The 15,678-nt window shown below is 43.8% G+C and overlaps 1 protein-coding gene across 1 annotated transcript in view; it reads right to left on the bottom strand.

Moving 5' to 3' along the window:
• The window catches only part of VAV1 (vav guanine nucleotide exchange factor 1), a 153,685-nt gene that overhangs the window by 35,457 nt on the left and 102,550 nt on the right, over positions 1–15,678 (bottom strand). Inside the window, exons 10-12 of the mRNA XM_075334151.1 lie at positions 14,136–14,231; positions 13,987–14,055; positions 6,743–6,829 (exon numbers count right to left, since the gene is read on the bottom strand). Of these exons, the coding sequence (XP_075190266.1) occupies positions 6,743–6,829; positions 13,987–14,055; positions 14,136–14,231 (252 nt within the window). The remainder of the gene's footprint in view (positions 1–6,742; positions 6,830–13,986; positions 14,056–14,135; positions 14,232–15,678) is intronic.

The raw sequence follows: 15,678 nt of genomic DNA, 5'->3' as shown, positions 1-15,678 counted from the left end.
CTGTGCTGTGATTGCAGGATCGTAGCACAGTGGTGTGACAATTGCGTAACACTCAGCTCACGCTCCAACAGAGCGGTAGCCAAGTGTTACGCGATTGTGTCGCATTAATGCCAAAGATCAATTGAGTCCATGGCTTATAGCCATGGATTCGGGTGAACCCTGACGTCACTGTGAACACGGCCAAAAACAACCGTAGACTGCCGAGTAATGAGCGGTACAGTGACTACCACTGGAAGTTAATAATCGGACCCGGAAGCAGAAGCGGCCAGGAGACAGAGTCTGCGGGAACAGTAAGTATAATGACAATGTTTATTATTACTTATATTTTTTATTTTACAGACCCCTCCGCCCCATCCCATAACAGTAAAGTCCAAGATCGGTGTTCAGATGCAAGTTCGTGTTATCTCAGAACCCAAACTCGAAGTTTACAAAAAGTTCGGGCGAGTCTCCCGAACGCAAACATCGGGGGATTCACCCATCACTGATCAGTAAGTATTTTATCACACTTACACTACATTACATATACATTTAAAGAAGTTTAAAGAATAAAAAAAACTCTTGGGATAATTTAGAAAATAATTTTACCCTGCAAACAAGTGTTTTTTTTTTGTTGTTATTGACCGCCTGTTTACACTGATTGATTATTGGGAAACAAGCATTTCTATTAACACTGTTTCAAGATTATCATGAGTGTAAATCCATCTTCAGGGTAGTTTCACATGATCGTATAAGAAATTGGTCCAATTTTCATCCAGAAAAGTGGGCTGATTTTTTTTTATCACTTTATCATCCATGTGCGATTTTTGTGCAGTCAGAATACAATCCATTTTTTGCTTTTTTTTTACAGCAGCAGCAATTAATAATTTACAAGACCATTTATAGATTCCTAGGTTACAGAACTGCAATGTATCCATTAAAAATGTTGTTTTTCACCCATCGAGTTGAATGGGTGAATCTCATCCGATTTCCAAATGAAAATCATGCATGTGGTGTTTTTTTTTCACAGACAGATTCATTTTATGAAAAAAAATCGATCATTGCACTGCCTTATTGAATAACAAGTCTAAGTGCTGTCTGTTTTTCCATCAAAAATACAGTTGTATGCACAAGCTCTTATAGTGATATTCAATACAAAGAAAGATGTGGGATTATATAGGAACATGTCACTATCAAATAACTCATTTAAACACCTATTAGAATGACAACTTGTGTAACGGGAATTATAGGACTTGGTTATCTGGTTATCTGCAAACAAATTGTTGCAATTTTAAAGATATCATGACTAGAGATGAGCGGTGTTCGAATCGAACAGTTTGCCAATTTCAAATTCAAGCTGTTTTGGGCGATGTTCGAGTCGTTCGATGAACTCGAACGATTTGCTTCATGTTCGACCGTTTGATAACGGTTCGATCACCAAAAGCATAGCTAGTTACTAGCTGGCTTTTCACTGTAATACTGTCAGTCACTGTTACTAATGATATTATCAAAAGTAAGCGTATAGTGTGCGGGGGGGACGGGGTTTAGATCAGTGCTGCTGAGTGCTGAAAGAATGGCGATCGCCATTTTTTTTCCCCCTAACCGCGCATACAGTGGGGCGGGCCAGGCTGTTACCCACAGCAAAGTGGATTTTTGCCAGACAAGCAAGGGCATGTGTCATTGGCTGTGCATGTCACATGTCCTTGCCCTATAAGACCCGGACATTTTCCCCATCGCCGCCATTATCTCACTACTGCTGTGGGTGTGTGACAGTCACCGCTCCCGTTGCTGCTGCTGCTGTGGGCGCTGTACACTTAAAAAGTGCAATCTACTCATCGGTTTAGGGATTAGGGACTACTTGTAATTTCAGCCCTTTTCAGGGCTAGATTAGAGCAGTTCATAGCCATTTTTATTAGGCAGGTCTGTGCCAGCGCTCTACAAGGGTTTATCACAGCGTCTGTCTAAATCAGCTCAGGCAATTCCTTGGGGCATAGTTTCATTGTCTGGGATAGTCAGTGATGTTCCTCTGCTGACAAGAAAGCTATACCACCTCTGCATTCTACACCACCTCTCCATTTCTGCTACACAATTTTAAGTGCAAAAAGTCCAGGCAATTCCTTGGGGAATAGTATCATTGTCTGGAATAGTCAGTGACGTTCCTCTGCTGACAACAAAGCTATACCACCTCTGCATTCTACACCACCTCTCCATTTCTGCTACATAATTTTAAGTGCAAAAAGTGCAGGCAATTCCTTGGGGCATAGTATCATTCTCTGGGATAGTCAGTGACGTTCCTCTGCTGACAACAAAGCTATACCACCTCTGAATTCTACACCACCTCTCCATTTCTGCTATGCAATTTTAAGTGCAAAAAGTGCAGGCAATTCTTTGGGGCATAGTATTATTGTCTGGGATAGTCAGTAACGTTCCTCTGCTGGCAAGAAAGCTATACCACCTCTGCATTCTACACCACCTCTCCATTTCTGCTACGCAATTTTAAGTCCAACAAACAGTGTCCAATTTGTTCACAAACAAAATGAGTGGCAAAAGGACAGATGCTGGTGGAAAGGGGGAACAGGTGTGTTGGAAAGGGAAAAAAAAATTGTGCCCGTGGGGTAGGTGGTAAAGCAACAGTAACATCTGCTGAATAAAAGCCATCTTCCAGCAAAAGTAAGATGTCTACTACTTTCCGTGGACAATCTGATATGATCCCTTTTTTACGGAAACGACCATTGCTACAAAAGGTAGATGAGGCACAAAAACAGCAGATGCTTGAATGGATCTCAAGTGCTCCATCAAGTGTCCTCTCTTCCTCGTCTACTTCAACATCCCAAAGACTCCAGTCCTCTGAGTTGTCACCCCAATTGCACTTGCTTTCTACCAGCTCTCAAGTCTCCACCCGCCCTGCAGAGTATGGGGTAACAGAGATGGTTGAGTCTGCAGAGATGTTCAGTCACACTATAGCTTGGGAATCAGAGGTCTGCTCCAAAGCTACAGTGAGTCCAGACAAGGAAATGATCTGCAGTGATGCCCAGAAGCTTTGTGAGTCAGATTCAGGCCCAGATGAAGTAGGTTCTGAGCATAATGTAGACCCTTATTCCCAAACTGTAACTCCTCTTGGTGGAGACAATGAGAAATATGCTGATGACGATGAGACTCAGATACCTGATTGGAATGACAACTTAACTATTCGGTCAGGGCCGGACGAACCGAACTCGAACACTAAGGCGGGCTTTGCACGTTGCGACATCGCAAACCGATGCTGCAATGTCACACGCGACAGTCCCCGCCCCCGTCGCAGGTACGATATCTTGTGATAGCTGGCGTAGGAAAAATTATCGCTACGCCAGCTTCACATGCACTCGCCTGCCCTGCGACCGTCGCTCTGGCCGGCGACCCACCTCCTTCCTAAGGGGGCGGGTCGTGCGGCGTCATAGCGACGTCACACGGCAGGCGACCAATAGCGGCGGAGGGGCGGAGATGAGTAGGATGTAAACTTCCCGCCCACCTCCTTCCGTCCGTATAGCCGCCGCCGGCAGGTAAGGAGATGTTCCTCGCTCCTGCGGCTTTACACACAGCGATGTATGCTGCCGCAGGAACGAGGAACAGCATCTTAATTATGAAAAAGTCGGAGCCTGCACCGATGATACGATAACGACGCTTTTCCGCTCGTTAATCGTATCATCTAGGATTTACACACAACGATGTCGAAAGTGACGCCGGATGTGCGTCACTTTCGATTTGACCCCACCGACATCGCACGTGCGATGTTGCACCGTGCAAAGCCGCCCAAAAGGGGTGGCTCATCACTAATGACAACTGACACATGCTGTCTGATGCACGGGCAGCATTTATCAGACCCTTGCTCCACGATATCAGCCATGTATGTTTGATTCTGAAACACTACAGCATTTCATGGAAAAACATACTTTAAAAGATGACCAGGGACTGAGCCACATGGGTGACTAGTTGGATAGTCTGGTGCCCAGCGTCTCCTCCCCGACTGTTGCCAATGCCTGACAGGTCACCCTACACACATACGCAGGGAGAGACCCATCGCTCATAGGGGTGTAGGTGGGAGATGCCACTAGAGATTATCTTTTTATACTAGTCTCCTGTGCTGGCTCTGTCCCCAGCCACTTTTTAAAGTATGTATTTATTAGATGCCACAGCGTTTCACTCAAACATACCTGGCTCAAATCATACAACCAGTGTCTGATACATGCAGCCCATGTGCCATGTATCAGCTGTCGGGAGCCTTGCTGTTCTGCCTCATGGCAGCCTGCTAATAGTCATTCATTGCAATTTCTGTTACAACCCCTAGAGGTCGTTGTTATTCTTTTGAATTGCTGAGTTTCCCTTTAAGCTAAATGTATTCTGGGTAAGGAATGCCTCCCTGAGCTGAGAAGAAGCCTGCAGCCATTTTCTCTTTGGATTTGTCAGGAAAGGACATGCCGACTTACCTCTCTGTACATTCACCCCTGCCTAGTGTAATCCGGTGAGCAAAGAAAATTACATGTGTTAGTGATAGAATCTTAGATGGAAGAGTGTAGTAAATGCATTGTACATTGTAATTCTACACCTTTAGTGTCATCCCTGTCTTGTTTGTATAGATAAGATTTTCTATGTATTGCAGATGCAGTGACCTTTCACCTACATTCTCATAAGAACTGTATCTCATGCACTGTTATGCTATGTTAACTCTGTATTAACACTGTACTGACTGTAATCATTTTCTTGTTATAGTTTTTACCCGTATAAAACAGTATCTTGGATATACGGTATTCCGTATACCGTATTCAACTGCATCTTGGATATTCCTATATTCACTGTATATTCCACGTATACTGCAATCAAGTTCACGTTACCAGCTAATAAATCAAGGCTATTGAACTCCACAGTCTGTTTATTTGAAATGTGAATGAGGGTTTAGCTGTATGCCGGAGATTCACAGCATTACGTGAAAGAAGGCAGAACACTTGCAAATAAATAAACTTCTCAGGGAAGAGACGCTACGCTGAAGATGCACTGCATTATAAGACGCACCCTAAATTTGGATAAAAAAAAGGTAAAAAAAGAAATAAATAATCTTGTATCTTACCAGGGAGTGGGGCAGCAGCAGAGCGGGGGTCACAGGAGGCAGGGGCGGTACTGGAGTGTGGCAATGCTGCGAGTGGTGCAGACGGGGGCCCAGATACTCACTGCGGGCACTGCTCTTTGCCAGGGCTGCGGATGCGGCTTTGCTCTGTATGCCATGGCTCTGCTCAGTGCTGGGCTGTAGACGCGGCTCTGCTCTGTGCGGGCGGGGCTGTTGATGCGGCTCTGCTCTGTGTGGGGCTGCTCTGTGTGTCATGGCTCTGGTCTCTGCGGGGCTGTAGATGCGGCTCTACTCTGTGCGGGGGGCTGAGAGGCACCAGCCATTCTGAAGATGTCGGGGGTGAGGGCTTCAAATAATGGCGGCCATAGTCGGCACGTGCGCAGATGAGAGCTTGAGCTCAGAGGTCCATCTGCGCACCCACCGACACTAGGACCCATTATTTGAAGTCCTCACCGCCAACATATTTAGAATGGCCGGTGCCTCACTGCTTGCAACACAGAGCAGAGCAGCCCTGCACAAAGCAGAGCTGCAGCACACAAAGCTGAGCCCCACCGCACAGAGCAGCGCTGGAAGCACACCCCATAGCTCTGCCCCTGCCTCCTTTGACCCCACTTCACCACCTCCCATTAAGCTACATTCAGATTTTAAGAAACACCCCTCATTTTCCTCTCAAATTTTCGGGAGGAAAAGTGCATCTTATGATGCGAAAAATACAGTATATTTTAATTTCAACATGGCCATGTACCCTGATTCTAAAACTATGCCATTTTTTTAAAAAACTTGCCAGGAATGGTAAAAATGCAAATTTTGCAGAATTACCGACCAATTTGAAATAGTTTTACACCAGAAAACTGATGAAAACTACTTGACGAATCAAGGCCATAGTATTTTTAACGTGTTTTTGCCATAAATAAAGTTAATTTAGGACAAAGTAATCATTATGGGAGAGATGTACTAACTAAAATGCACCAGAATTCTGTCCAAAATTGGGGCAGAATTGGGATGCACATGCCAAGTCCCACATTTATTCACAGTTTAAGACACTTTTGCGCCTTGCTAGACACTTTTATAAACTATCTATGAAAGGTTGTGTGGCTGACTGTACTTGTAAATTATACCAAATTTATTATTGCTGTGCACCAGGTATTGATGGAAAAATGATCTAAAAATAATCCAACCTAGAATTGAAGTAAAGTTAGACAAAAGTCGTTAAGTGCATAGACTTATAATCCTGCATAAACCACTGTGATATGTGCAGTACCATAATTATACGGCAAAACGTTCTAAAGGCCCCATCCACATTAGATGGATATCAGCCAAAGAATGCTTGAATTGCTCATTCAGCCAACAAGTCTTCTAGCCGTCTTTCACATACACAGGATCGCTTGTTTGGCCGAGTGTCGTGTTCCCTATGAGAAAGCCGTTGCCAGAAATGTGCCGGCTTATCACTGGGAGAACAAAATGATTGGCAGTCAGAAATCAGATATATCCAATCGGCTTGTTCCGAACAATCAGTTGGCCGGGGTCCTCATATACATTAATGTGTAGACTGAACACCTCAATTTCAGCAGTTGCAGTTGACATTAGTCATCTTCTATTATTATGTCCTTATTTTTTAACCCCACAATGCCAGTTTTACTGATACACTGTAAGTACATAAACACATACCAGATTTTCAATACAACACTGGAAGTTGGTGATTTGCTTGATTGTCTCATTATCTCTCTTTACCTCATTCACACATTGTGCCAAATCCTATGGAGAGATGAAAAGGCATTTCATAACAACAACCAATATGTTTTGTATTTGTGTCACTACCGCAGCTCTTTATGCTGAAATGAAATTTTGCTTAGATTTTTCTCATGTTGTAATAACTGTTGACCTCAAACATATTAATAAAAGTTCCAATTAACATAATCCAATTTAGGTTACAATTAAGGGACAATATTACTTTGAGTTGTCTAATGAATAAACTTTTTTGTGTAAAATGCTATACACTTTCATTTTGAGTCATATAGGATGTGGTACTTTGGCTGCCTCTGTTGCATACACTGAGCTCGGTGAGTGGTGTGTAGACAAAAATGGAGAAGGCAAAAGCAGTTCTAGACGTCAGACAGCAGCAGGAAGATGACTGGTACAGATGGTGCACCCATTAACTCATTACCGTAAGCAGTGTCAGACTGGCTACCGGAGGAATCTCCAGTAATGCCAGGCCTGGATTCAGGTACCTGCATTGCACGCTGGAGCTCTCACCTGAACTCCAGAGTGCAGCCTAGACTGTACCGGGAGCGCCGGGTGATTGATTCCCCGGTGATTGCGGTTCAGTTCATGACAGCTGCAGACAGGCCGGGCTGATCTCCAGAGGTCAGGTGAGAGCACCGGAGATCAGCCCGGCCTGTCTGCAGCTGACATGAATTGAACCGCAAGCGTCGAGGAATCAATCAATCAAAGATCTCAAGTTACCTGTGAGTACTATGAAAGTTAGAAGACGCCTATGTGAACATAATCTATTAGCAAGAAGTCCCCACAAAGTCCCCCCAAAAAAAGACGTACTGAAGAAGTACAAAGAACAAATCAACTGGCCTAAAGAGAAACATTTTTTGGACTGATGAAACTAAAATTGTTCTTTTTAGGTTCAAGGGCCATAGACAATTCGTCAGTCGACCCCCAAACTCTGAATTCAAGCCACAGTACACCCTGAAGAACGTGAAGCATGGTGGTGCAAGCATGATATGGGCATGTTTCTCTTACTATGGTGCTGGGCCTATTTACCCCATACCAGAGATCATGGACCAGTTTGCATATGTCAAAATACTTGAAGAGGTCATGTTGCCTTAAGGTACCGTCACACTACGCGACGCTCCAGCAAGCCCACCAGCGATCTAACCTGGCAAGGATCACTGGAGCGTCGCTACATGGTCGCTGGTGAGCTGTCAAACAGGCAGATCTCCACAGCGATCAGAGATCAGCCTCAAACCACCAGCGACCTGTGTAACGACGCTGTCCTTCGTAACCATGGTACACATCGGGTTACTAAGCAAAGCGCTTTGCTTATAGTTACCCGATGTGTACCTTGGCTACGTGTGCAGGGAGCAGGGAGCCGGCTTCTAAAAGCTGCGGATGCAGGTAACCAAGGTAAATATCGGGTAACCAAGCAGAGATCTTTGCTTGGTTACCCGATATTTACCTTGGTTACCAGCGTCCGCAGAAGCCGGCTCCCTGCACATTCAGATCGTTGCTCTCTCGCTGTCACACACAGCGCTGTGTGCTTCACAGCGGGAGAGCAACAACCACAGCAGGGGCCAGGCCATTGCTGGATGTCACATACAGTGACATTGCTAGCAAGATCGCTGATGCGTCACAAAAACTGTGACTCAGCAGCGATGTTGCTAGCGATGTCGCTTAGTGAGACGTGGCCTTTACGCTGAAGAGGAAATGCCCTTGAAATGGGCGTTTCAATAAGACAATGACCCTTCTGGATATCTGTCAAGTCAGCAGTCTTCCCCATGATTGAAGCCTTTGTAGGTGTTTGCAGCAATTATTCTAATTTTCTGAGATAAAGACTTCAGGGTTTTCATTGGCTGTAAGCCATAATCATTAACATTTACAGAAATAAACACTTGGAATAGCTCACTCTGTGTGTAATGACTCTATGTAATATATGTGTTTGTATGATTCTCTGGGGTGGAATCTGCATTTTTTTGGGGGCATAAACTCTCCCCCAACCATGTTTCCCTGAGAATAAGCTCTACCCCAAAAATAGCCCTAGCATTTTTTGGGGCCAAAAAAAATATACAGTTGTGTTCAAAATAATAGCAGTGTGTACAAAAACATGAGTAAAGCGGGCTTTACACGCTACGACATCGCTAATGCGGAGTCGTTGGGGTCACGGAATTCGTGACGCACATCCGGCCGCATTAGCGATGCCGTTGCGTGTGACACCGATAAGCGATTTTGCATCGTTGCAAAAACGTGCAAAATCGCTAATCGGCGACATGGGGGTCCATTCTCAAATCTCGTTACTGCAGCAGTAACGAGGTTGTTCCTCGTTCCTGCGGCAGCACACATCGCTCCGTGTGACACCGCAGGAACGAGGAAGCTCCCCTTACCTGCCTCCCGGCTGCTATGCGGAAGGAAGGAGGTGGGCGGGATGTTACGTCCCGCTCATCTCCGCCCCTCCGCTGCTATTGGGCGGCGGTTCAGTGACGTTTCAGTGACGTCGCTGTGACGCCGCACGGACCGCCCCCTTAGAAAGGAGGCGGTTCGCCGGTCACAGCGACGTCGCCGGACAGGTAAGTATGTGTGACGGCTGTGGGCGATGTTGTGCGGCACGGGCAGCGATATGCCCGTGTCGCGCAACAGATGGGGGCGGGTACCCACACTAGCGATATCGGGACCGATATCGCAGTGTGTAAAGTAGCCTTAAAGCCCAAAATCTTTCTAAAAGATTTTATTTCCATGCATTGGGAACATTACACACTGTTTCCTAAATCAAAAAAATGCAGAGAAAGTATTATAATTTTTAACGACTTTACAGAAAATATAAAAAAATGAACATTGGGCTGTTCTAAAAAATAACAGTGTTTGCATTTGTCTTCACATACTCATACTCAGTCCTCTTTTTATTTAGGATTTAGCTTTCCTGTGAATCACTAACCTAATATTTAGTTGTATAACCACAGTTTTTTTAGAACTGCTTCAAATTTATGTTGCATAGAGTCAGCCAACTTCTGGCTCCTGTCAACTCTTATTCCATCCCAGGATGCTGTGACTACATCCCACAATGTATTTGCATTTGTTGGCTTTGTCTCAGAAACGGCATTTTTTATGTTACCCCACAAGTGTTTTATTGGATTAATGTCCGAGGATTGGGCTGGCCACTCCATAACCTCAATTTTTTTTGACTGGAACCAAGATTTTGCTTGTTTATTGGTCTGTTTAGGGCCATTGTCTTGTTGAGACTGTCTTTGATCATCCTGGAGCTGATCATTGGCTGTGCATTTGCCATTCTGGCTATTCTTCTATCCATTTGAATGGTCGTCTTACATTTTCTTCCATGTCTCTCTGTTTTTCTTTCTATTTTAAAGCGTTGGAGATCATTTTAGCTGAACAGCCGATCATTGTCTGCACTTATTTATCAGTTTTGCCCTCTATAACCAACTTTTTAATCAAAGTACGTTGTTCTTCTGAACACGGTCTCGAATGACCCATATTTCTCAGGCTTTCAAGGAGAAATGCATATACAACATGGGCTGCCTTCACCCTTAAATAAGGGTCACCTGATACACACCTGTTTTTCACAGAATGATTGACCTCACTAATGTAATGCCACACTGCTATTATTCTGAATACCCCCCCACTTTCAATTATTTATTCAAATTACTCAGACTCAAAAACCTGCAGATTATGAATGCGGAGTCTGGTGGTTTTCTAAGAATTTACTGTACCAACTGGTAAATTGTTTGACATGTGGTAATATACTGTAATTTATAAAAAAACAAACAAACATTGAATAATCTGGTTAGTCATATTGGACTGCTATTATTTTGAACATTACTGTAAGACAGTGTCTTATTTTCGGGGAGAGACGGTTTCCTGCTCGGCGCAAGTGGTGAGGGAATCCAGGGCCAGCAGTAGGTTTGGTCAGGGTTCACTATCTCCCCCTTCCCTAGACACAGGGTTTCCCTTCCCTTCGCTGTATGCTGGGTACTTTCCTGTACCTAGTGGGACACTTCTTTCCCAGTCTTTACACACGAGCTATGTCCGCTCAGGTCACGTGATTGTGACATCATCCCAGGTCCTTCTCCACTCATCTTCACTCCACTGACCAATCTGACCATCTCTTTGCCAGAATGGAGTTTACAAGCTGAACAGGCACTCGGCCATGCAGCTAGAAAAGAAGCTCTGATCTGTGTGTACTAGTAACTAGTAACACACTAGGGGTGTATTTACTTCTTAGAGGAGATTCTAGCCAGAATACAGTATGCGTGGTATGGCAGCAATATTTATGCAGTAATAAGAATTGCTTGCAAAACCCTCTGTGTTTTGGTACACAGCCTCCAGCCATCTGCTTTATCTGCGCTGGATATCAAAATATGGGTGACCCTACGCCATTCTTATTCTTACCAATTATTTATTTATTTTAACACTCCACTTTGTAACCCAGAGAGCTAGTGTGAGAGCAACTGATCACAGACTGCGGCAGTCTAAGCAACCAATCACAGATGATGTGGGTGGGCGGGAGAGGCAGTGAATAGTCATGAGTTTTAATGAGTGGACCCAGAAGCAGTATGACAGCTACGCAGAACCTCTGTAAGTATAATTGTCCTGCTTTAGTCCCCATTTTGCTTCCTTTTACAGCCCCCTAGCCCTTACTAACACCATGTTATAACACTTAACTTTGGATTCATTAGAGTTATATGGGGTTCAGAGTCCAGGGTCAAGTTTGGGTAAAGTCTGATTCCAAACCAGACTTTTTTTTTTTTTGTCAAGTCAGGCTGGGCCCATTGAACCTAAACATCTGCGGGTTTACCCATTTCTATTATTGGGCCACTCCCCAGCCTAAACATATCATCCTGCAGCCGCCCCAGAATTGGCGCAGCTAATGGATGACCTGGCTCATCCCAATTGACCTGGAGCGGTAGCGATAAGGGTAATATTAGAGGTTAATGACAGCTGAGATTTGTCAAAAAAATCAGAGCTGCCACGAAGCTCAGGATTAGTAATGGGCTTATTGAACTAAAAGGAAGGAGATTCAGATTAAACATTAGGAAAAACTTTCTGACAGTGAGAGCAGTCAGAGAGTGGAACAGGCTACCACGGGAGGTATTGAGCTCTCCATCATTGGAAATCTTCAAGCGGAAGCTGGATAAACATATAGCTGGCATAATTTAGGAAAACCTGCACTCGCAGTTGGTTGGACCTGATGGCCCTTGAGATCCCTTCTAACTCTACGATTTTATGATTCTATGAACTCATTGAAATCAATGCCGGCTTACAGGATTAGGCTATTTGCGCAGGTTGACCATTTGGTGGCAGAAAAATGCATAGAACATTGTCAAAAACGTGTCTCATTTTTGGTGCATTTTTCTGCCAGGAGATGTAGATTTGGTGCAGAAATTTCTGCAACCAAATACTCAACATGCGCACATAGCCTAATACAGTAATCCGGCATTGAGGTCAATGAGTTCACCTGAGGTGACTTCACGGAGTTCAACTTAGGTGAGTTTACCTGAGGTCACAGCTGGGGTACCGTGGGAACTGACAGCTGTGACCTCAGGTGAACTCGCTGATGTTACCGCTCTCATAGCTGCGGCTCTGTTAATGTGTCACAGAGGCCACAGTGATCGGTCACATTTTTTAATGTGACCACGCACTGCAACTTCAGGATGTTTTGTGATTATTTCTTTTTACTTATACGATTAGTAGTGGGGTGGGGTCTACATATTACTAAACCAGGGCTTCATCGTAGCTGTGATTTTTTGACAAATCACAGATGTCATTGACCTCTTATATTTCCTCAATTGCCACTACGTCAGGGCAATCAGGATGAGATGGGTAAGCGCCAGGAGGGGTGCATCTAATGGATGCGCCTGCTGGTGCATCTAATGGATGTGCATCTAATGGATGCGCCTGGTGGTGCATCTAATGGATGTGCATCTAATGGATGTGCCTGGGGCAGCTGCAGTCTGGTATTTTTAGTCTGGGGAGGGCACAAAAACCATGGGCCTCCCCAGCCTTTCTGGTTTATCTGTGCTGTCTGCTTTATCTGCACTGGGTATCAAAATATGGGGCACCCTATGCCATTTCTTCTAATTATTTATTTATATTTACACTCCACTTCCCAGACAGCAATTGTGAGGGTAACCAATCACACATACTGGCACAGAGGGTGGGGGCACAGTCTAACTGCAAACAATCACAGATGCTGTCACAGAGGGTGGGCTGGAGAAGCAGTGAATATTCATAAGATTTAATGAGCTGACCTAAAAGCAGTGTGACAGCTGCGTGGAACCTCAGAAAATATAATTGTCCTGCTTTAATCCCCATTTTGCTTCCTTTTTCAGCCCCCTAACACTTACTACCACTATTTTGTAGCACTTAAGCTCAGGTCCCCATAGACTTATATGTGGTTTGGTGTCCGGGCTCAAGTTTGGATCAAGTCCGGTCCCAAATCGGATTTTTTTTTTTTTTTTTTAAGTCCAGCTGGACCCGTTTCCTATGGAACAGACTAGTGAAAGCAGCACTTTTTTCACATGGCTAGCATGCTGCAAGTTTTTTTTTCACATAAATTCTTGGTCCATGTGAAAAAACTCTCCTATGAACAGCCCTACTCAAAGTCCATGTGCTCTATGATTTTGGCATGGACAATACATGTACTTAAAATACACTAGTTTAAACCTCGCCTAAGGCTGTTTCACATGCATCTTTTTGCTTCTTTTAGAACCACTATTTTTTTTGCCAAAAATTTTGGGAAGTCATGGTGAAAAGGTACAAAATGTACTACTACTGCAACGTGTTAATGCAGCCTAAAAACACACTATGGTGGGCGGGGGGGTTGAATGCAGCCACCCACACATCTTCTCTTCCTGTAGGAGCCTTATTAAGAAATTAATGACCATCCATGTAGCATGTAATACATTATCTGTCGGCATTTAATCTTACTGCACTCCCTCACATTTTTGTAAATATTTTATTATATCTCACCAAATTTACACTGTTATATAAGCTGTACACTGACTACTTTACATTGTATCAAACTGTCATATCTTCAGTGTTCTCCCATGAAAAGATATAATAAAATATTTTCAAAATTGTGAGGGGTGTACCCACTTATGTGATATATTGTAAGTGCCTCTATCATTACAGAAGAATATCCATTACTATCATCGATCTCACAATCACGCACTCACCCTCATGGCATCCAGAGCTAGCTTCAGATTCTCTTTTTCTGTTGGTTCTATGGTGTGTTTTACAAGCTCCTTGACAGACATAAAAGAGGATATGAAGAGTCAGATATGAATAATGTGAATAATTAAGCATCTTTGTCAGATAAAATTACCTGTAACAAAAGATGATATTTCAAAACTCTTTGCATCGGCACCATCAATAGATCACGCAGGGAGAAGCGACCATTATTTGCTCTCTGGGAACATTCCTGCAAACCAGAGTCATTATCATCAATTATTGGGTTCTATTAAATACACTAATTATATTCATCATCATGTGCTAGTCAAAGTGCCAAGGAGATCAACATTTTTCACTTTCTGGTTTGTGCACAAATGAAAAAAAAATACTGAAATTGTTTTTGTGTTCTGTAATTTCTCGGGAACATAGAGAACTTGTTTTCACAGCAGACAAATCTGAGGGCCGCATCTGTTAACTCACATGTGTTCCTTTCATATATTGTTAATGTCTAACAAGAAAGTAAATAACCTATTTCTGCCAACAAGATGGCAACATGATGAAAGACTCCTTCCTTTATAAAAGTATGTTACTTTATTTTATGGAAAAGAGGATTCAAGAATGAAGACACTTGTCATGCGATGTTCGGCTCTGCACACACCTGCTGGTACGGCATTGTTGGACTCTGTTCACACCACAGAGTCTGACAAGCAACCTGAGGTTTCTGGATCATTCAGCCAGAGATGGGCATCGGCTGGTTCAGGTTCACTGGTCTTCAGCTCTGCAGTAGTTAATTCCTGCAGACTGGTGAGCAGGACCTAAGAGCTCAGGGTGCTAATTGCCTCCCTATTTAAAGCTTGGCTTCCTACGTGTATATGATGATGATAGCTTCAGCGATCCGGATCTTGGTGATTTTCCTGTTAATGGTGATTTTCCTGTTAATGGTGATCTGTTCAGCACTTCTGAGTGTAGTGAGCGTTCCCCTGTTGTGTGTTACTTCCCCCCTTTTTTTCATTATTTCCCAGTACACATACTGTTTCTCCTGTGTGTTCTGAGTGCTCTGTGTATGAGTTTCTGCTCCCCCTTGTCCGTGTAGTTTTGTGGGGTTTTGTCTTTGTGTTTCCCAGTCCGCTTCAAGGGTGTGGGAGAGGGGGAGTAAGGGTATGTGCGCACGTTGCTTTTTACCTGCTTTTTACCTGCTTTTTTGCTGCTTTTTCTTCTGCGCTGTTTAATGCCAAAATGGATGTGTTCTTCTATTCAAGCAAAGTCTATGGGAATTTGGGTTTCTTGTTCACACTATGTTGTTCAAAATGCTGCCTTTTTGTGGCAGAACTTTGGTCAAAAACTCAGCTTTGCAGTGCAAAACCCAAATGGCAAAAACAATTGACATGTTGCTTCTTTGAAAAGCTGAGTTTTTGACCAAAGTTCTGCCACAAAAAGGCAGCATTTTGAACAACATAGTGTGAACAAGAAACCCAAATTCCCATAGACTTTGCTTGAATAGAAGAACACATCCATTTTGGCATTAAACAGCGCAGAAGAAAAAGCAGCAAAAAAGCAGGTAAAAAGCAGGTAAAAAGCAACGTGCGCACATACCCTTAGATCAGGGCTTGGAAAGGAGTTAGGGTCAAGCTGGGAGCTCGGACCTGGTTACCATCAAACCTACCTCCGAGATAAGGGACAGTGCAGGGACTCCAGTC

The sequence above is a fragment of the Anomaloglossus baeobatrachus genome, chromosome 2 (assembly GCF_048569485.1).
Source record: "Anomaloglossus baeobatrachus isolate aAnoBae1 chromosome 2, aAnoBae1.hap1, whole genome shotgun sequence".
Taxonomy (NCBI): Eukaryota; Metazoa; Chordata; class Amphibia; order Anura; family Aromobatidae; genus Anomaloglossus; species Anomaloglossus baeobatrachus.
The sequence above is the reverse complement of the archived record's forward strand: the minus strand, read 5'-3'. Positions and strand labels throughout refer to the sequence as shown.